Source organism: Bidens hawaiensis, unplaced genomic scaffold, assembly GCF_021521415.1.
Source record: "Bidens hawaiensis isolate Kalapana, Puna unplaced genomic scaffold, B.hawaiensis_p1.1 tig00036808_1, whole genome shotgun sequence".
In the NCBI taxonomy this organism is placed as follows: domain Eukaryota; kingdom Viridiplantae; phylum Streptophyta; class Magnoliopsida; order Asterales; family Asteraceae; genus Bidens; species Bidens hawaiensis.
The window spans coordinates 69,911-92,772 of record NW_027505441.1 but is presented as its reverse complement, the minus strand read 5'-3'; the positions used below and the strand labels follow the sequence as shown (position 1 = coordinate 92,772).

At 42.1% G+C, this 22,862-nt stretch overlaps 2 protein-coding genes across 2 annotated transcripts; one reads left to right on the top strand and one right to left on the bottom strand.

Annotated features, from left to right (window-relative positions):
* The first annotated feature begins 4,925 nt into the window (after nucleotides 1-4,925).
* On the top strand, nucleotides 4,926-6,464 carry LOC143613204 (uncharacterized). The gene is made up of 4 exons (XM_077086979.1): nucleotides 4,926-5,068; nucleotides 5,657-5,769; nucleotides 5,830-6,044; nucleotides 6,134-6,464. The coding sequence occupies exons 2-4, from the start codon at nucleotides 5,680-5,682 to the stop codon at nucleotides 6,426-6,428; spliced, it is 600 nt and encodes a 199-aa protein (XP_076943094.1). The 5' UTR covers nucleotides 4,926-5,068; nucleotides 5,657-5,679; the 3' UTR covers nucleotides 6,429-6,464.
* Nucleotides 6,465-7,057: 593 nt separating this feature from the next.
* Nucleotides 7,058-8,443, bottom strand: LOC143613205 (guanine nucleotide-binding protein subunit gamma 2-like). The gene is made up of 4 exons (XM_077086980.1): nucleotides 8,242-8,443; nucleotides 8,119-8,171; nucleotides 8,007-8,051; nucleotides 7,058-7,367 (listed from the first exon to the last, which is right to left on the bottom strand). The coding sequence occupies exons 1-4, from the start codon at nucleotides 8,425-8,427 to the stop codon at nucleotides 7,280-7,282; spliced, it is 372 nt and encodes a 123-aa protein (XP_076943095.1). The 5' UTR covers nucleotides 8,428-8,443; the 3' UTR covers nucleotides 7,058-7,279.
* Nucleotides 8,444-22,862: the final 14,419 nt, after the last annotated feature.

Below are 22,862 nucleotides of genomic sequence, written 5' to 3'. Positions count from 1 at the left end.
TACTTGAATAATTGCTCGATTTGGTGTTCTATGCTTATATGCCTATGTGTTTATCTCTTTTAGATGGTGGAACTATAAATCCTAGACCATTTGGCAACCCCTCATGGCAAGGTGTCGTTAGCGTAATGCAATTAACGATAACTATAAAATCCTAAACTATTTGGCAACCCCTTATAGCTGGGTGTCGCTAACTTGTTAGCGATAATTATTTTATCCAAGTTTATAGCTATTATTTATGGTTTTGTATACTATTTTTGTGGCTTTTCCTACTATATATCTATTGTTCAAACTTATGAATTGCTCACCAACCTTTGTGTTGACAAACTTTATTTTATGAAATGTTACAGGTTTGCATCTAGGTTGATTTGATGATTGTGGAGGAAATAAAAGCCAAGATCTTTAAGTTATTAGCAAAAATGAACGATATTTGATTTGCTATATTTTGTTATATCTTGTTGTATTTGACTTATGAATATTTGGTTATGTGACATTTTCGATGTTGTGAAATGAAATGAGTTTGTTAAATATTGTCGCTTTAAATAGTGTCATGCGCTTATGGGCAATCGTTACACCCCGGCTTGTTCCGCCTTTGGTCGGGGTGTGACATCGGGATAGGTGTCCAGAAGCATCTTCGTCATCCAAGCCGTGGAACTAAGCAGAATTTGTGATGGAATTCATGACCTGAGAGGGAATTTGCCAGTTTTGGTTATTAGGATTCAAGATAGAGAAATAAACAAGACTTTTATATTTTGATATATGTTTGTTTAGTGGATTATTTAATTTTGAATATTTGTATTGAATGTATGGTTTTAATTGAATAAACTTAATAGATATTGTCACATTTAATATTGCATGATAGTACCTTGAGAGCTGTGAGCAATTAACTTACGCCCCAGCATTTCCGCCGTAGGTTGGGGTGTGACAGCACACCCTAATTTTGTCACACATACACACACATATAGGGTTTGGATCAAATATAAATTAAACTAATGTGTTAACTGTGAGAATTAAGTAGTGCAATTATATATACAACAAAGTGTAATTATAGTGTAATGTAATATATTGTTTAATGTGTGAAAATCGTATATAATATTAAAAACCAAGTTTTACCGAATTCACCTAAAAAAACACACAATCGGCAAGTGTACCGGTCGCAATGTAGTTAGCAAGTAAGAACGGATATCGAACCTAGGACACTTTGGGTAAACTCTAATTATTAAACCTAAAATATTACTAACCTAGACTTTCTTTTGATTTTTTAGAATTTTTTTTATTATTAATTAAACTAATAAAACTTAACTAATTAAAATTTAAACTAAAAACAAAACTTTATAAAAATTGGGTTTTACTAATATGCGAGAAACGACTACCTAGGTAATGGAATCCTACTAGTTAAATAAATAGTTAACGAACTTGACTTGGTTGAAAAACAATATCTTAAAAATATGACACTAGAGACCACTAAAAATACGCTAGATTGCCTCCCGGCCTCATCAACGACACCCTAGAACTCTAATGACATGTGAAGCTTAATTGCTAAAGGTTTGGATCACCTCCCGGTCTCACCTTAGGTCCTTACATAATAATTTAATGGTACCCCACAGCCCAAATCACCTCCCGGTCTCTTCGGATACAATATATATTAATATAAAAATGGTATTTTTAATTAACTTGAACAAAATTTGTATCACAATAATCTAAGGGACCCAGTATAACTCACTCACGTGCAATTATTACCCAAACCCGCAAAAGACAAAGATGACACAACACTAAATTGCCTCCCGGCCTCTCTAGTGAAAGAACAATAAAATCTAAACCACTTTCAATACTTATTCCTATGATTTTTCCGACCATAAACCGCAAACAAGTTGAAAACACAAAGTACACAACCTAATCAAGCGTCTAACAATCTCCAAAAATAAACTATTAAACACAAGTGGAACAAATATTAAAGCAATAAACTAGATTCTATTACGCAACAATATCATGACCAAACCAATAAAAAGCTTTACCATAATACTAAATCAACCAACGTCAAATAATAGTTCGTCAAACCATTAATTTAAACAAGTACTCAACCAAAACCTAGGTAGTTTAACAGTTTAGCTGCTCATAATAAAGTATCAAACAAAAATAATAACTACCCAACAAAAAGAATTCATATTAAAAATTAGTAATCAAACCGAAAAGTGGCAGGATTGTGAGCTCTCTTTCTTATCTTTCTTGGCGCCCACCTTACGAAATAATAATAAATCCCTTCCTTCTGTCTTTCTCGTTGATTCACCCAAAACCAAACAAAACCCAAGAAAGCAATAATTATATTCTTCTAACTTTGTGACTGCCAATTTATTCTTTTTAATGTATTATGATTTATGAGACACACACCACACAAAATATATTAATCTTCTTCCTTCGGTTGACATTTTTCACGTGCTCTCAAAACAAAACCACCACCAAACTTTTTTTCAATTTCTTCTACCTATGTATGCCGTTCGTCTCCTCTTAATATTCATAGTGTAGGGTTTTCATTAATTCTCCATAATTAACAAAACTTGAGCCCCACTTCAAACTCCACCAACAAGTTTAATTTCATAGGCCTAATTCTCTTTCTCTTTTTGTTTACTTGCTTAGCCTTGGAGTCTATTTTCTATTAAATCACAAACCGTCTCATAATGCTTCTTTTGTGATGGCTTATGATATTTTATTATTAGTGTATGGCCCACCAAACTAGATATACCACCGGAATCATCTTGATTTTCTGTCAACATTAAATAAACGGTGGATATTAAGATTTTGATTAAACATCATACTTTTAAATAGTAAAAATTTTAATAACAATAACAATAATACTACTAAATACTAATATATGATGTCTAGTATTATGTAAAATGAGTTGGACTCTTCGCTCATTGGTCTCAAGTTTAATGAGAATACTATAGTTTTGCTCGTTTAAAAATTTAATCTTTAAAATACAATCATGAGCCAAATAAAAATATATTCAATAAAAAACTGGCTCAAAATACTTGAAACTGTAGGAAATATTTATGTAATAGCATGTATCTTTTAAACCATATTAGTGTTGTAAACTCGCTAGGCGGTCCTTAGGCGGCCACCCCCTTGTAGGGAGTACTCGACTTGTACTCGGACATGATAAATATATAATAAAATAATTATTGGATATTATATATGTTAAGACAAACATAATTTATGTCAAAAATGCATAATTCATATGAAAAAAAAAACATAATTTCAAAAAATCATGTTTTGTTGTTATTTAATTTTTTACAAAAAAAATATAAATAAAAAAAATGGTGGCCGAGTTAACCTTGGAGGCCGAGTAATCCAGAGTACTCCGACTTTTGACCGAGTTGAATCTTGGTGAGTAAATGTGGTCGAGTTAGGAAAATGCGGCAAGATTGATGTCCGAGGACCTTGGAATCCAACTTTTACAACACTGATGTAATTACAATATAATGCAATTACGCTACGATGTAATTACATAACTACAATAATTGCAAATGTAATTATACTACTTGATTCTCATGGCTAGCACGTTAATTTAATTTGTAGGCTAACCCCCCCCCCCCCACACACACACATATATATAATAAAACAAGTTTTGTCGGGTACATCAGGTATATAATTAGGTAAATAGGCCAATGTTATCGGTTAATTAGGTCGGTAATCGGGTATATTACAAATCTCAAACCACCTGAAAAATATCCAAACCGTATTGGGTCGGGAATTACCGTCTCACTTATGTCAGGTTTCGGGTTTTCCCATCATGTTCGGGTTTGACCGCCATCCCTACCTTTAAACGATTTTGTACCAAATTACGTTTTAACCCATGAACTTTAATAGAGTAATCACGACCCTTGAACTTTCATAGTTTGTTTTTCTTTAAACGATTTATGTTTCTACCCCTTCACTTTAATAGAAATATTTTTTAAAATATTTAATAATATTTTTTCTTGTATGTTTTTATGCAATTAGTTATTTTTAATTGTTTCTATTTAGAGGGTGTTTGGGATTCCTTATTTTCATCAACTTATAACTTATAAGCTTTTTAAGAAGTTAATAGGGTGTATAAGGTGTTTGGCAAAGCATAAGGCCTTATGGGTTTTAACTTATGGGTAAAGCAAAATAAAGGGGTTTTGAAAAGTTAGGAATCTCTAACTTATTAACTTAATGGGCTTGATTTACCTATTACACCCTTCTAACCTTCAAACCCCATTACACTTCTTTTAAAAAAGAGTGTCCTTTTTAGTCATTTTGGTTTTCTCCAACATATAAGCTAATCCAAACATTTTTTTTAAACTTCTTTTAAAAAATTCATAAGTTAATAAGGTCTTTTAACAAGAAGTCTCTTTTCACTCAAGTAAAGAATCCCTAACACACCCTTAACTTATTATAATTATTAAAGGAACTTTAAAGCATAGATTGCCTATATTAATTCATCAATATACCAGATAACATATATATTCCCATCACCCTGCTATAACCCCACCACAAAATGGGGCCTTCAATACTTGTTAATAAGAGCATAGCTTTCTCATTTATTCTTTTATCTTCAAAATTCAAAATTACATTAAAAAATTATTATATTTTCTTAATTTTTTCAATTATATAATATTATCTTTATACATTTATCATCATTTTTTCTCTCTCATTCACTCACAATCACTTTCAAAAAATATTAAAAAAAATTATAAGGTGTTACATTAACTTTTCAAATATATAGAAAAATTACTGCATTTTTTTCTCCATTATTTATAACACCATAAATCACTCCTTAAATTATAAAAACTATCCATAGTGGTTAGTGGATAGGGACCAAAAGTAGCTAGTTCGGTAATGGAGTACTATTAGTGTATCATATCTAAAACTTGTATCTCAAAAAATATCGAATTCATCGGTGATTCTAAAATCTCATCTACAAATCCAATTTCCACGGCAATTTGAATTTGACAATTTGTAATTTACGTAAGACTTCTACTATCATTGATTATAAAATATCTGAACTGATTATATTCATCCCACATTCACTTATCTCCGTCGATTCTTAGAGGTAACTACCACCTTGAATTATTAATGTTTTATTAAAAATCACAACTTTTTGCTTTATAGATGCCAGGATTTTGTAAACCCAAATCAATTAGTAGAATTAGTTCTTGTTAATTTCAAGATTCAATTAGGGGATTATAAACACTTTGATTATCAAAGTTGCATCCTTTTTGGTGTAAAGGGACATGTTTGTCAATTGTGTTAGTGAACGTTGGATAAAGAGTTTGTTTATGTTTGTTATTGTATTTTTGTTCATTAAAGGTTTTTAGTATTTTTTTTAATGACAAATCTTATCCTATCATATAGATTTAAGCAAAATTATTAACTATAAAACAAAAATAGACATGAGTATTATGTGATTAATTTATATGTAAATTAACGTATGAATGTGAATGCATCAAGGCTAAATATATATATATACCTGAGAAGTTGAGATTTTACAGTATGTTTGTGTGCGTTTCTTGGGTGTATATATAGAAGTACATTAGTGACTTGATTTGGGCACTCTTGACACATGATTTACTACGTTTATATCTTTTTTATATTAATATAACTAACTACTTCTTCTCATCATTGGTTGATTGCCACACAGTGAATTAAATTACTTAAGCTTCGATGGAGATTACTACCAAATTAATGTCTGTAGTTGTTGGAACCCTTGGAGTTATATCATTCATACTCGGTGTTATTGCTGAAAACAAGAAGGTATTATTATTCGTTATATAGTTAAACAACTTAATTGATCTTTTGGTTTTGTATTTGCAGCCTGCATCCGGAACCCCGATCACAGGGAAGGATGTTGTTATCTGCAAGTATCCAGCAGACCCCACGGTGGTATTAGGATATTTGTCATTCGGGTTTCTTGTTCTCTCAACTTTGGCTGGTGGGTGGTCTTTATTTTATCCTTACAAAGGGAAGTCTATTCCTCGGCCTGCATTGTTTCAAAGCACCAGTTTCTTCATATTCTTCCTCATTGCTTTGTAAGTAAACATCATCTCCTTAAGGCTTAATATTGAATACTTTTTAGATTAAAAATTGTGATAATATTGTTTTTGCACCAAATTCGCAGGGGCTCCACTGGACTAGCAATGGCAATGCTGTTATGGCCCACAATTACCGAGCACAAACACATTGTGAGCAATGTTCATTACAACCTTGAAACGGCTTGCCCAACAGCAAAAACCGGGCTGCTTGGTGGTGGCGCGTTTCTAGCTCTCGATGCAGCTCTTTTCTGGCTTGTTTCGCTCATGTTGGCCAATAATGCAAGAGAGGATTATTTTGATGATGTTAAAGCTGCGGGCGGTGATGCTATCGCCACTGAATATCATGCTGATGGAGTTGTTAATGATGGTGCTGAAATTTAGTTTGCTTTTAATCATTTGGTTCATTGCTTTTACATAGTAACCGGAGTTTCATTGCTTTTACATAGTAACCGGAGTTTATATTATTTGTAAGTTGCAAGTAAGCTTGCCCGAATGGTTGTACATATTTTTATCTCATTTATGCATAATTAAGTGCGTATGATAAAGTTTAAATCATACTATTTAAATCATACTATGTGTGTTAGTACTGTTTATTGTTCTATATGGGGTACAGTTTCTTTAACCCATTACTTACTTATGTGCTTTAGGTGAGCTTTATCTTTTATCGGGTCAAACGAGATATTCCTAAAAGGAAACGGGTCACATGGGTCAAATGCCAGTCAACTAGACGGGTCAAACAAGATATTGTTAAAAGGAAACGGGTCAACCGAGTTAAATGCCAGTCAATAAGACGGGTCAAACAAGATATTCCTATAAGGAAACGGGTCAAGTGGGTCAAATGCCAGTCAATTAGATGGGTCAAACAAGATATTCCTAAAAGGTAAAACGTCAAATGCCAGTCCACTCGACGGGTCAAAATATTACTAACACGTTCAGTCGGCTTGTTTTTTAATTTTTGCACACGATATGTGCTATTGAGCGTTTCAAACTAAAATCTACTTGTGGAATAAGTTTGAATGTTTGTAATACAAGTAAACTTGAAAAACAAACTCTTTCATGCCATAATTAACAAACAAAATAAAGTGCTTACAATATCCGTTTTCCATTTTTTGAGCTGTCATAAATCCAAAATATCATGATTTCATGATTATTATGGACTTAACTCTTTAAACTTTGGAAATAAAATTTACAAAAATTAGAGAGGGAAAGTGGCAATCAAACAAACAGTTATATCATATCCAACGTTTGCGATTTCGTGAAGAAGATTGATTCGCTCTTTGAAACCATCGATCCCATCCACCATCAGCCGGCCCTCGCGTCCTGTTCATCTTGAAATATAAGCAAAAGTCTTCTTCAAAATCAACTAATACTACAAATTCAAACCGAACTAACTCAAACAGACCTAAAAGTCTAAATATTTAACAGTCTTGTGCGCAACAAATTCAAATTGAACTAAAAAGTAGATATTGGTAGGGGTGTTCCTCGGGCTTGTTTTTCAGGTCGGGTTCTTTGGGTTTCAAAGTTTTAAATCTAGAACCGAAACCCGACCCAAATCTCTTAACGGTTTTTTTCGGGTTTGTGTTATTGGGGTTCGGGTTTTTCCAGGCTGGGTTAATCGGGTTTCGAGTATCTAAGAATACAAACTTGTAACATAAATTACATAAATAACCAAATAATAAACCAACATAACAGGTGGAATGTGAACATATGGAATGCGAGGGCTTTTCTATATAAGACGGCTAGAATGCGAATTGTCTATCCTGCTATACTAAATAATAATAATATCAGGTCTTAAAACAAAAAGTTTATCCAGACTGACCCGAAACCTAGAAATCAGACCCAAGAACCGACCCGTTTCAGTATGGGTTAGTGTTTTTTTGGGGTTCGGGTTAAAACTTAAAAGTGAAAAGGCTAACAAAATAAGATATTGGGATGTAGGAAGAGGACAAAATGGCTTACACAGGTAGCAGAGCATCTGTACTTGATTCAACGCTTGACACCAGCCTACACGTCAGCCAGTATTTAATCAAATTCAAGTAATAGTTAACTAACTATTAGTAAATTCACATACTGTTGACACACAAGTGATGATTCACCAAGTGTCTCCAGCTGATCCAGCTCTTCCTGAAATTAAAAAATATTATTAGTTTAAGTAATCAAGGAATTGTGAATAATAATGATAATAATAAGTGACCTGAATGACTTGGATTTGTTGATTCTGTTGGGAAATGATGGCAGCCAAGCGATGCTTGCCGATGAAATTGGAAGATCCTAAGGGTGAAAATGTTGGGTGGTTGTGACCGTTGATGTGATTGGGTGGTGGTGGTGGTGTTGATCTGTCGGTGCCGTTGGGTTGGGAGGGTGAAGAAGAATCATCCATGGAGGATGTTATTGTGAAGGATGAAGAATATGATGAGTTGAGTTGGGGTTTGAAAAGTAAAGTAAAGGAGGAAGGAATAATAATATAAAGAAATGAGAAATGGATTAGGATCAGGGATGTAGTATATAAATTTATATTATTACACACACACACCATTTCAGCATTTTTACTGGTTGGTTGGTCAAGAAACTTATGTGAATGAATGTGAAGACTGAAGAGCGAGCAAGTGGATGTGTAATTGTGTATAGTATTATTATATTGGTGAAGAGGTAGGTCCCAGCAGAGCCCAGTTGGACCCGCAAGACTCACCTTAAACAGGGACGTCTGCGCAGAGACCAACTGGATCCGCAGGACCAACCATGCTCAGAGACGTGACGTCCTTACGCGCAGTACGCAAGCTGGTCCCGCAGGAAATGCCTCCCAATGGTGAAGGACTCCGCCTGTCCCCGCAGCCTCGGATACAAGCCATTAGGGAAGGCCACCCGCGCAGCATGGCTACACGCACAAGGCACTTAGCTCTCGATCAGTGTCACCTGAAGGAATGAGCCAAGCCGGGAGCAATCCCGCACAGAGGCGGGAGGGGGAATACTCCCGCCCAAATAAGCCAGTCCGTATACTGAAGGATCTTTTACTGTACCTGACGAGGTATGGGCGAAAGATCTGATCAGAGATACGACAGCTCACTGATACAGTATGGCGAGCAGCATGCTCCTGTACTGTATCACTATTAGCCGCTGCCTACTCACCAACTACTGCCATACCACGTGCGTAGCCGTCAGTTGGTGGAACAGGAATAGTATACAGTTGGCCTGGTCACTATCAGCCGCTACCTACCCACCAACTACCAGCAGGGCACGTGTGTAGGCTACTGTTGGTAGAACAGGAACACTGTTGCAGCCGGCCATACCTCTTTGGAAACCTACCTTCGGCTATAAATACCACAAATGGTATGACCATCTCATCTTATCATATCTTATCATAATATACCTGATATCTGCTCTAGCAATCTCTTAATATACTTTTATATTTAAAGAGCAATCTAGTCTGATTCTCACGCCGGAGGGTGGTCACAAGGAGGAACCCCCCCCTTCTCAGTGACGAGCTCACGGTGTCTGTTTTGCAGGTTATCAGAAGAACCATCTTCCAAGGGTCTAACCCCTCGTGGGAAACATCTATCTAACCCCCAGGTTACCAGTAACCTGCCCGGGGTCCGGTTAGTGTTTCTTCATTGGCGCCATCCGTGCATAAAGCTAGAACTTTATTTTTCTCACAGTTTTTTTTTTCAAACTTCTACAAAGATGGTTAGAGAAATACCGGTAACCACAACCCCAGCTACTAGGGGGAATACCGGCAACACAGTTTTTACGAACACTACCCCGGCTACCGAAGCCGGGGCAAGTGAAGTAAATTTTACGAACACTACCCCACTTACCAAAGCTGGGGCAAGTGCAGTAAATGATGGACTACTGGGATCCACCGGTACCCAGGTTGAGAAACGAAGACTCCCCCGCCAGACTCTCGATGAAGTTAAGGCATGGGCGGAGGCACGACAAAAGGAATTCCAGGCTGAGCTGGACGAACGCTTGCGTTCCGTGCAACAGGCCGACGAATTCGAATACTGGGAGGATGACTCGGAGGAATCCGACTCCGACGCGAACCCTCGCCATAAGGCAAAAGGGAAGCGTAAGGAAACGGAATCCCAACCGAAAAGGCATTTTGGACAAGCCTTCAAACCAAAAAGCACAGGTGGAAGTCCACGAGACTTCTCCAAAACGTTCAGACCAAACGTTGCAAATGCAGGAATGTCCAAGTTTGCAAGGGACATTGCGGAATCAATCGCCCCAAAGAGTGCCAAACAAATGCCCAACATAGGCACATATGACGGTTTATCTGATCCAGACGATCATTTGAACAGGTTCATAGCGGGGGCAACCGTCAGCAATTGGACGGAACCCACGTGGTGCTACATGTTCCAAATGACGCTTGTTGGGGCTGCTAGAGCTTGGTTTGATCGTCTACCGGTCAACCACATCTACGACTGGGCAGACTTCCAACAGAAGTTTAGCCAACACTTCAGCCAGCAACGAAAGTATACCGAGGAGCAATGGACAATCCTCAAATGCATACGAGAGGAAGATGAATCTCTGCCAAACTTCATCACTCGCTTCAACTCAAAGAAGCTAAGTTTGGGCAATATCAGCGAAGATCTTGTTCGCGCTGCCTTCATCCAGGGCGCACATGACCCAGAGCTCATCCGCACCCTAACGGGTAAAGATGGCATGCCATCCACATGGGATGGCATCATGACAGCAGCAAAACGCTATGCGGAAACAGAGAAACAACTGGGTAGAGATCTCCCACAGAGCACAAACCTCTACACCCAGAGGACGAGAGAAGACAACGTCCTCACCGCCCGACTAAATAAAAAACGAAAGCTAGGCATTTGGCAGTCAAGGGTAAACTTTGACACCTCATCCGGCTTGCAACATCGGTTGGGCGGAAGGGATAATGTACAGTCGCACCGGAACTCCAGATGGACACCTCTCACCAAAAGCGTCACTGAGATATTCGCCACTGAAGAGCTCCCATGGCCAAAGCCTCCAATAATCCGACATCGTCACGATGCTGATCGAAGCAAATACTGTGACTTTCACAAGACAAAGGGCCACAACACTGAAGAATGCATAGATGTAAAAGATATGGTCGAAGCATTTGTCAGAGATGGGACGCTCGCGCACCTCGTGGCGTAATAAAGGCTGAGCAGGCGAGTGCGTATAGAACCCCAGCTGGGGAAAACACGAATCAATTCCAGCTTCAAAATCGAGACTACATGCTGCGTAAAGAACGAGATCCCGAACCAGGTGCGTATCGGCTCGATGGCACTCCCATCCCAACATGGAAGGGAGCTCATTTACACAGTCTGCATGTAAATCAATTCCAATTTGTAAAGAAAAGGCCAAGAGCCACTTCTAATGGAAATGATTCTCTTTAACACCGAAGCTGATGATTTTACATTTATACTTTTCTGAACACTAATATGCCGGTTTTCACCGCATAATTACGTGAAGTCATTGCATGGGAAGGCGGTCCTACCCGCACGAACCCAATAACGTGACAAACCTTCACGCAGGTCAGTTTGGGAAAAAGTTCAGCACCCAAAAATGAAAGTGCCGGACCTTGGCAATGGCCATGGGGTGCACCTCTGTCAGGTGCACACCGTGCCTCTCCAGGACACGGTACACAAACTTTGTCAACGGAAACCTAAGGTTTCCGTAGACAAAGAATGCAGCATAAACCCCGATCTTGCCACTAGGGGCATCGTACACAGTATGGTGGGGTTCAGGAAACTCAGGCTCGAGAGACTCGAGCATGAACTTCCTGACGATATACTGGTACAGATCGACAGGAAGAGAACACTGGCATTCGCCAGCAGTCTTCTGATCATCAGTATCATGAGAAGACATGGTGGAAAAAAGAAAAAGATTTCAGAGTAAGGCTTTACTGAACAGAAAAATTTGCCGGAAATTACTTGAGAAGAAGAAGAAAGGTGAAAGTGTGAATTACAGATAACTCTCTTCCCCTTTATATAGTAATCGCAATTAATGCGGTGAATTTAATGCGGAGGAGAGAGAAATCGAAGGTGCAATGAAACTATGACACGTGGCAAAAAGCAGGCTGGCAACAGCTGTTGAAAGGACGTGTGCCAGTAATTTCGCGGCCACGCGCCAGAAAAATCACGCCCACGCGCCTGAAAAAGCGACTGGAATGACCATGTTCTGTCACGTCACCATAACTTCCTGCACGTCCTGACAGTCAGAAGAAACCGTCGCACGACGTTTCAGAGGTTTGGACTGTTCTTATCCTTCCACCAACTCTTCGAATTTCAAAATTCAAAATTCAAAATGATTAAAAAGTAAGCGGGAAAATACCCCTTACCTTGGCAAACAAGTAACCGTAAGACGGATGCGGGTACAGTGTTAAGGCAAAACCCTTCACATACCGAGCACCCGCAGGGAATTGAAGCCAAGTACCTTGGCAAACAAGTAACCATAAGCCGGCTGCGGGTACAGTGTTAAGGCAAAACCCTTCACATACCGAGCACCCGCAGGGAATTGAAGCCAAGTACCTTGGCAAACAAGTAACCATAAGCCGGGTGCGGGTACAGTGTTAAGGCGAAACCCTTCACATACCAAGCACCCGCAGGGAATTGACGCCAGGAATACCTTAGAAGTAAAGTAACCGTAAGACGAGCGCAGGTACAGTGTCAAGGCAAAACCCTTCACATACCTAGCGCTCCGCTGGGAATTGAAACCAAGAAGGATCTTCTGGGCAATGCTTGCGGAAACGGAAATAACATCCCCGCATAGCGGGAACGTCGAGAACTACGTTGATTGGAAGTTCCAAGATGGAATTGATGGTTTTAACATAATTGATCACTATGTTCAAAACTACCAAAACCTCATGGAAAATACATACAACTGGGACTCAATGCTCCTGACTTGCGAGGAGGTTACAGACCTACCCGCATCATACCCAAAGACCAAGCAGGAAACTCGGGCATTTCTGCAAGTGACAAGGACTTCCGCGGAAAGAATCCCCATGGAAAACCTTACAAAACCCTTTTCAAAACCCCTTTGCTCAAGTCCAAAAGTTCACCTCACTTTATTAAACACTCATGAGAAGAACATTGGACTGGGGGGACTTGAAGAGGTAGGTCCCAGCAGAGCCCAGTTGGACCCGCAAGACTCACCTTAAACAGGGACGTCTGCGCAGAGACCAACTGGATCCGCAGGACCAACCATGCTCAGAGACGTGACGTCCTTACGCGCAGTACGCAAGCTGGTCCCGCAGGAAATGCCTCCCAATGGTGAAGGACTCCGCCTGTCCCCGCAGCCTCGGATACAAGCCATTAGGGAAGGCCACCCGCGCAGCATGGCTACACGCACAAGGCACTTAGCTCTCGATCAGTGTCACCTGAAGGAATGAGCCAAGCCGGGAGCAATCCCGCACAGAGGCGGGAGGGGGAATACTCCCGCCCAAATAAGCCAGTCCGTATACTGAAGGATCTTTTACTGTACCTGACGAGGTATGGGCGAAAGATCTGATCAGAGATACGACAGCTCACTGATACAGTATGGCGAGCAGCATGCTCCTGTACTGTATCACTATTAGCCGCTGCCTACTCACCAACTACTGCCATACCACGTGCGTAGCCGTCAGTTGGTGGAACAGGAATAGTATACAGTTGGCCTGGTCACTATCAGCCGCTACCTACCCACCAACTACCAGCAGGGCACGTGTGTAGGCTACTGTTGGTAGAACAGGAACACTGTTGCAGCCGGCCATACCTCTTTGGAAACCTACCTTCGGCTATAAATACCACAAATGGTATGACCATCTCATCTTATCATATCTTATCATAATATACCTGATATCTGCTCTAGCAATCTCTTAATATACTTTTATATTTAAAGAGCAATCTAGTCTGATTCTCACGCCGGAGGGTGGTCACAAGGAGGAACCCCCCCCTTCTCAGTGACGAGCTCACGGTGTCTGTTTTGCAGGTTATCAGAAGAACCATCTTCCAAGGGTCTAACCCCTCGTGGGAAACATCTATCTAACCCCCAGGTTACCAGTAACCTGCCCGGGGTCCGGTTAGTGTTTCTTCAATTGGTTAAAATAATAATAATAATAATAATAATAATAATAATAATAGTTTTGCTTTTGCGAAAGTTATACTTATTTAAAATGAAATTGGTCTGGTATTTTAATGTGATGATGTTATAACTTTTTTAATTTGAAATATAAAGATGGACGGCATAGTGTTGACGTAAAATAAAAGTTATTTTAAGACAACACATATTTTAAAGGGAAACAATATACATCGAATATAAGTTTAAAGGGAATGGCTTGTAGTGTTTCAGAACGATCGTGCCATGTCGGGTAGCATGAAAACGGGTTTTGGTTTAATAAGTTTGATCCAAAATGGGTCGCTCTAAAACATCAATTATGAAGAGGTATGTACCCGCCTCAACACCGAGCAAGGCGGGTCAACCCACAAGATATAGACAAGAGGCTTGAAATCAAGACATTAAGAAGTCACAAAGCCAAAACCTATGCGCATGGCGCATATCACATATGCTCATGCATCACATGCTCAGGCATCATATGCCCAGGCACCACACATGCTCAGGCATCATATGCCCAGGCACACATATGCTCGCGCATCACATATGCTCACGCATATCACATATGCGCGCGGCGCATATCACATGCTCGTGCATATCACATCTGCGCATGAAACATCTGCGCGTGAGAATAAAGAGAAGACCTCGCGCATCCTCAGGATTGGCGCATATCACACATACACATAATCAACCTCGTCCTTATCCAAATCAGGATTAGGGCAACCTTGATTGTGCACGTCAGACAACCTTCCAGGGTATCTTTTTAAGGAATAAGAATATGCTGATGTTGACAGCTGCCAAATAAAAGGTGGACAACTCAGCATAACACATGTGCTACCACGTGATTACAACCAATGAGAAAGCACCAGGTGTCCCAGATGACACGTGGCGCAGAGCAATTGGAGGAGGCCAACAAGGCTGAGCCCAATCAGTGGAAACCCTAGCACTATAAATACAGCATCAACTCCACAAGGAAAAGATCATCCAACAACACACAGTTACAGCCAGTAACATTCACAATCACATCCAATCACAGAGTATTCAGCTATTAAGCAATACTCTCCAGATTTACTTACTCTGATATTATTATCTTCTCCACAAATACTTATTCTCACACCGGAGGGTTACCCCAAAGAGGACCCCTCTGTCCCTTTCTGAGGGGTAAGTTAACGGTGCTGTTCATTTTGTAGGTGGAAGAACCCAGATCCAAGAAAACCATCGGTGAAATAGTATAATCACACCCGAGGAAAGTAGATCGTCTACCAGTGAGTCGATCCACGTTTCTTTATTGGCGCCATCCACTGTTACAACGACAATCAGATCTCATCAGATCTATATATAAAAAAAATCACCATGGTTTCTGGCGTTCATAACGTTGATCAAGTTCTGGAGGATATTGAACGTGAGGATGTTAATGAGGGACAGCAGTTTCTGAGGGGGCCGCGTGATTCTACGCGCACCACCAGTAACCGTCCCTTCATCACAACTCCTCACGGCCAGATTGAAACTCCTCCAGACGATCTCACGTTACAAAATCTTGCCGGCGCGAAACAAAAAGGACCAATGGGTCCAGAAGATGAAACAAATGATCCTAAAGAATGGCTCATAAACGAGCAGCGGCGTCTAATGGACAAGTATAATGAGATGGTCAAACAAAAAAAGCTAGCCGACTTAACACAAAGGCAAGCGCTTGATAAGCAAACTGTTCATGGAACAAAAAGGCCGCGCGCGCCGGAAGAAGGACATTCTGTTCACACTGCACATACTGAGTTCAGTGATGAAGAAGTGCACAGCATGAGGAAGACGCGAGATACTCATGCAGGAGGCTCACAGCTCCGCGCGCCTGTGAACATGGCGCCTGGAGCCAGAGCCGATCTGGATCTGCACATGCCGTACAGCCCACCAGTTAGAGGGCAAGTGGACGTAACCACACCATATAGACCAGCCATCTTGGTGAAACATTCAAAGTTCACTGAGCGCATCGCGAAGGCTCCCATCCAGCACAAAACCAAGATGCCAAGTGGTTTGGGTAAATATGACGGCACAACAGATCCAGACGATTTCTTGCAAGGTTTTTACAACACGGGAAACCTAGAGAGCTGGACGATGCCAACATGGTGTCACATGTTTGCTCGCTGCCTCACGGGCGCGGCGCGTGTCTGGTTCGAGAGCTTGCCGACTGGGCAAATTGATGGGTTCGAGGAACTATTGGAAAAGTTCCAAGCCCACTTCGTACAGCAGCGCAGACACACGCGCGATCCTGATGACATCATGCACTGCGTGCGCAGGAATGATGAAACGATTGAAGACTACATCACTCGTTTCAATCAGGAGTCTCTGGCAATCGGAGGTATAACTGAGCAACTCCTGCGCGTGGCCTTCATACAAGGCGCGCGCAGTGATCAACTCCGCCGGGCACTCGTAAGCAGAGATGGCATGCCCACCACTTGGGCAAAACTAATGGAAGCATCGCGAATCTTCGCGAGAAACGAAAAACAAATTGCCCAAGATAGGGCAAGAGAAAGAGCGCATCAAGCTGAGTCACCGCGCAACAAAGAAAAGAGGGGCAAGCAGAACTCTGTATGGTCCAGGTTGCAACCAACCAGTTTTTCTTCCGCAGAAAAGCAGGCGCAACCAAGCTCACCCCAGCCCCAAAAAGATGTTCGTAATCGCGGGGAGGGTGACAGGAGGGAGGGCGGCAGAGATTCTAACAGACCTCTGCCAAGAATATGGACTCCCCTCACTAAAACGCCTTCACAGGTGTTAAGCACTGAGAACGTCCACTTCAAAAGCCCCAAGCCACTACACTACAAGGGACCATCAGACAGTGGCAAGTACTGTGAGTTTCACAAATCCACAGGACACAACACTGATGCATGCCACCACTTGAAGGATGCAATTGAGAAGGACGTGAAATCAGGAAAGCTGGCTCACCTGGTAAAAAACTCCAGACCAGAAAATGAACAACCAGAAGGAGCCTCTGCCAGCAAAAAGTACAAAAGAATATGTGTAGCCGAGGGAGGAAGGCAAGGGCAAACGTCAAGAAAAAGAAGCGCGCAAATACAAGGAGATTGGCGCGAGCAACAAGTAATCTTCCCAAGAATCAGGGGAGGCCCTTCAATTAGCAGTCCTCTGGTCATCACTACACACATTGCTCATTACGAAGTGTCAAAAGTCCTGGTGGACACTGGCAGCGAATCAGACATAATGTATGAGCAATGTTTCAGGAAACTGGATCCGGCAGACCAAGCAAGGCTTGAAATTGTGAATGCGCCGATCTCTGGTGTTTCCAATGAAATCATTCATCCCCTAGGTCAAATACAATTTGAGCTAACTATGGGGGATGAGAAACACAAGCGAGCCGAAGTTGTTAACTTCTTGGTCTTGCCCACCACTTCTTGCCACAATATGATCTTGGGTAGGGGAACGATTGCCCAATTCAACGCCATACCGTCGCCAGCGCACGGCGCGTTGGGGTTCCCAACACCAACAGGTGTAACTTTTGTATACCGAGATCATTTGTGCGCAGTGACAAGTACTCCGCGGGAGGGGAGAATGAAAATTCCAATGGCAGAAAACGCGCCAGAGGAATGGATTCTCAACCCGAAATTCCCGGAGCAAAAAATCACAATTGGCGTTACGTTATCAGAAGACACGAGGCTGAGAATGAAAAGGTTGCTCACAGCATATATGTCGGTCTTCGCGTGGCAACACTCTGATATGACTGGGGTTCCGCGCGACCTGGCCCAGCATTCTCTAAACACCTTCAAGTCTGTAGAGCCAATTGCTCAAAAGAAGAGAATCATGGGGGATGAAAAGGCGAGGGCCATGAATGAGCAGGTTGAGGATCTACTGCGCGCAAACATCATCCGCCCGATACGATACCAGACGTGGGTAGCCAATCCTGTGATGGTAAAGAAAAGCAACGGGTCGTGGAGGATGTGCATTGACTTCAAGGACCTCAACAAAGCGTGCCCAAAGGATTGTTACCCCCTACCAAAAATCGATGCAAAGGTGGACTCCGTGGCGCCATTCAAGATAAAATGTTTTCTGGATGCCTACAAAGGCTATCACCAGATTCAAATGGCACCACAAGACGAGGACAAGACCGCATTTAGAACCGACAAGGGTGTTTTTTGCTACACAAAAATGCCCTTTGGTTTGAAGAATGCGGGCGCCACCTACCAAAGACTTATGGATGCCGTTTTCAGCGAGCAAATCGGAAGAAACCTAGAAGTCTATGTGGATGATTTGGTGATCAAGAGCAGGGAGGAAAAGCAAATGCTCAAAGACATCGAAGAAACCCTTGGGCGCCTAAAGGAAGTTAACATGAAGCTCAATCCGAGCAAATGTACTTTCGGCGTACTAGAAGGAAAATTTCTAGGTGTAATGGTCGCCAAGGATGGTTTCAAGGTGAACCCTGAGAAGGTGGAGGCCATCCTTGACATGCCCTCGCTATCCACCATGAAAGAAGTTCAGAAGCTGAATGGTAGATTGGTATCAATCAACAGGTTCCTAGCGAACCATGCAACCAAATCTACCCCATTTGTCAATACATTGAGAAACTGCTTAAAGAAAAGTCAGTTCAAATGGACTCCTGAGGCCGAGCAGGCTTTCAGTGAGATTAAAGAATGTTTGATAAATCTGCCCGCGCTCATAGCTCCTCTTCATGGTGAAACTTTGACATTATACCTATCAGCAGGAGAGCGCGCAATCGGCGCAGTATTATTGGTGGATCGCAAGGGAATCCAAACGCCAATATACTATGTGAGTCGGGTGCTGACAGATCCTGAGACGCGCTACTCCATCATGGAAAAGTTAGTTTTATCACTAACACACGCGTCGCGCAAGCTTCATAGATATTTCAATGGTCATCCCATTGAAGTTCTGACTGGTTACAACATCCAGCAAGTCTTGCGGCGCCCCGCGCTCTCAGGAAGGCTGACAAAGTGGGCGCTGGAATTAGGTGAGCACACGATCGCCTATAAGCCCCGTCCAGCAATAAAGGGACAAGTCTTGGCTGATTTCATCGCAGAAGTCCCCGAAGGAAGAGTTGAAGAGGCTCAGCGCGAGGTAGACCCTCCGCGAGCCAATGATGAAGAAAATGTTTGGAGATTGTTCACTGACGGAGCTTCAAACAATGAAGGGTCCGGCGCAGGGCTCAAACTGGTGGATCCAGAGAATCATGAATATACTTACGCCATCAGGTTGGACTTCAAGAGCACCAACAATGAGGCTGAGTATGAAGCCCTGCTGGCTGGCCTGCGCATCGCGCACAAATTTGGAGTCAAAAAGCTAGAGGCCCATGTTGATTCATACTTGGTAGCAGCACAGGTCAATGGCCTTTATGATGCCAAGGAGAACACCATGCCTCTATATCTAGAGCAGGCGAAAAAGCTCATCGAGCAATTTGACTGCTTCAGAATCATTCATATTCCGCGCAGTGAAAACAAATCTGCAGACGCGCTGAGTAAGATGGCATCAACCAGTTTTGATCACTTTGGCAAAGATGTCAGGGTAGAAGTAATGAGCAACCCGTCGGTGGTAGCGAAGTCTGTCCTGGTAACTCATACAACCCCTTCATCATGGATAACTCCAATAATGGAATTCTTGAAGGAGGGAAAGGTACCAGATGATCGCGCGCAAGCGAGGAAGATAAGACACAAGGCGCAGAACTATGAACTGCTTGATGGTACATTATATCGACGCTCTTATCTTGGGCCGCTCATGAAATGCCTAGATGCTGAGGAAGCAAGCTATGTGATCAGAGAGATACAAGAAGGAATCTGTGGAATTCATGCTGGCCCGCGCATGGTGGTTGCCAAGGCAATGAGCGCAGGCTACTATTGGCCAGGCATGTACTTGGACGCTTTAAAAGAGATCCAAAAATGCAAAGCATGTCAGAGCTATGCGCCAAACACCATGCGGCCAAAGAACAATTTAATTCCAGTGACCTCCGCATGGCCTTTCCACAAATGGGCAATCGACATTGTGGGTCCCCTACCGCAAGCGCCTGGGCGAGTAAAATTTTTGGTAGTGGCAGTAGACTATTTCACAAAATGGGTTGAATCCAAGCCACTAGCAAAAATCACAGCCGAAGTGATGAAGCAGTTTATCTGGAGCCACATCATATGCCGTTTTGGCTTGCCCATGAAAATTGTGAGCGATAATGGCAAGCAATTCACTGACAAGAAGATATCCAGCTGGCTCAAGGAATTGCGCATCAACCAAATTTTCACTTCAGTTTATCACCCTTAGGGGAATGGACAAGTGGAACGCGCGAACCAAAGCTTGTTAAATGGGCTGAAGAAAAGGTTGGAGGGAGAATCCCATTCTTGGGTCGAAGAGCTACCTAATGTCCTGTGGGCACACAGGACATTAAGCAAAACAAGCAATGGCGAATCCCCGTTCAGCCTAACCTATGGAACAGAGGCAATGATTCCAGCAGAAGTTGGATGCCCATCCCATAGAGTGCTCATGATGAGCAAGATTGATAATGAGCGCGAAAGAAGGTTGGATCTCAACTTACTTGAAGGGCGCAGAGAGGCGGCTATCATCAGTGAAGCAAAATACAAGAAACAACTGGAAAAATATTACAACCAGCGCGTGAAAGAATGCCACTTTAAGAAAAATGATTTTGTCCTTCGAAACAATGAAGCTAGTCGCGCGATACCCCCGGGAAAAATGTCCCCCAATTGGGAGGGACCTTATCAAGTCTTGGAAGAATTGGGAAAAGGCGCATACGCCTTAAAAGATTTGAATGGAAAGAAGATCCCGCACGCATGGAACGAGGCGCAGCTTAGAAAATGTTTCATGTAAAAATATCAAGTTTGTAATCAAGGCTTTTTAAGCCATTATGAATAATGATACGCGCTATCTTCTCTTAATGTGGATTCTATTTTGCATACATGTTTCACACTTCCCTTTATTAGTTTTGAGCAATATGACAACATTGTATTGACATCAAAACGAAATAAAAATGAAGTAAAACATACATGCGCGAGCTTCAAGCTCAAACGCGTTAACGAGTCTTAACTCTAAAACGTCAGGGCCTTAGCCCAATTCTATCACCTTTTGCATACATGTTTCACACTTCCCTTTATTGATTTTGAGCAATATGATAACATTGTATTGACATCAAAACGAAATAAAACGAAGTAAAACATACATGCGCGAGCTTCAAGCTCAAACGCGTTAAAGAGTCTTAACTCTAAAACGTCAGGGCCTTAGCCCAATAATATGAGCCTTAGCTCAGGGCCTTAGCCCAATAATGTGAGCCTTAGCTCAAATCACTCACAACATCCATCCTACATGCTGCGCAGACTGACCATAAATACCTAAGCACAACTAAGGCAAAGCGAATGCCAAAACATAGTTGTTAAGGTCTCAGGTCGAGGTCGCGCATAAAATTGTAATGGATATCTGAGTAACACATTGACGCGTAAGGCTAAAAAACTCATAATTCCATACACGCGCGATAACGACGCGCAAAAGAGGAATAATGAAAACGCCAACACACGTGTCAACATAATCAAGATATGGCAAAATCACTTACAATACGACAAGGGTTAAGTATAATAAATTCCTAACAACCTTGTTCTTATTCCAACGTGCAAGCATATCTTATATTCAACAAGCAAACATGCGATATAAAGAGATCAATGGGGAATGCGCAAGATGCGAAGAAGGGAAAAACAAAATTTCATTCCAAAGCGTCGAAATTTACAAGTTTACAAGATGAGATACAAACTACAAAATAAAAAAAAATAAAAAAACATGAAGGGCTTCTCAAGTCTCCACGTTGACATCAGCCTCTTCATCATCCTCATCCTCGCCCTCAGCATCTGGCGCAGCCTGCTCCTCATCATCTCCAAACTGACCATAGTCAAGTTGTTCATCTTGAATGGAGTCTTCGAGCGCGACAGTGTCAGGAGCGGATCCTTTGGCCACGCCAGAGCCGCTAGCAACGCCAGTATTCGCCGCGCCATCGTCGCCGCCGCCAGCCCCTTCGCACTCGTCAAGTAATTTCTTTAGCGCGACGAGATCGGGCTGGTCAGCAAGCGCGGATATCTGCAAATCATAAGCAAAAATATGAGTACAAAAGGACTTAGAAAATAAGTCAAGGTAATCTCATTGAGGTTAAAATACCTGCGCAAGGATGGGAATGGAAGTATTCATATATTTCTCCCCCATCGCGGCCATTTCCGCGCAGGCCGCGTCACTCTGATAAGGGTACTCGGATGGGTTCTTCTTCAACATGCCATATTCATAACCATCCGTGAACCCTTCAGCTCGGCCCACCAAGCGCGCGGCAGCGTTGCAATCCATCACCAGGGCCTGAAACTCGCCTGAGTATTTCATCGCGTAAGCGCAACGAGGCATGCCCTGTGAGATCAGCCATTGGCGATCCTGCGTGAGGCCAGCAACAGACGTCTCGAGGGCAGGAACCTGAGAGTTTAATAACTCAACAGTTTCTTTAGTCTTTTTTAGCTCCTCTTTGTCGGACGCTGCTGCCGCCAAGATTTCTTCTTTTTCCACCCGCGCAGCATCAAGTGCTTCCTGGCTAGGCGCTGCCGTCGCCAGAGCTTCATCCTTATCGGCCTGCGCGGCCGCCAGCTCCCTCTTCAGGCGCGCAACCTCACTCTCCAGTGATGATTTTTCAGTTATGGACTGGACAAGAGCTTGGTCACGCGCCTCCGCCTCAAGCTCCAACTCGCGCGCCCGGCGCGAGTACTTGGCCGCGTCCGC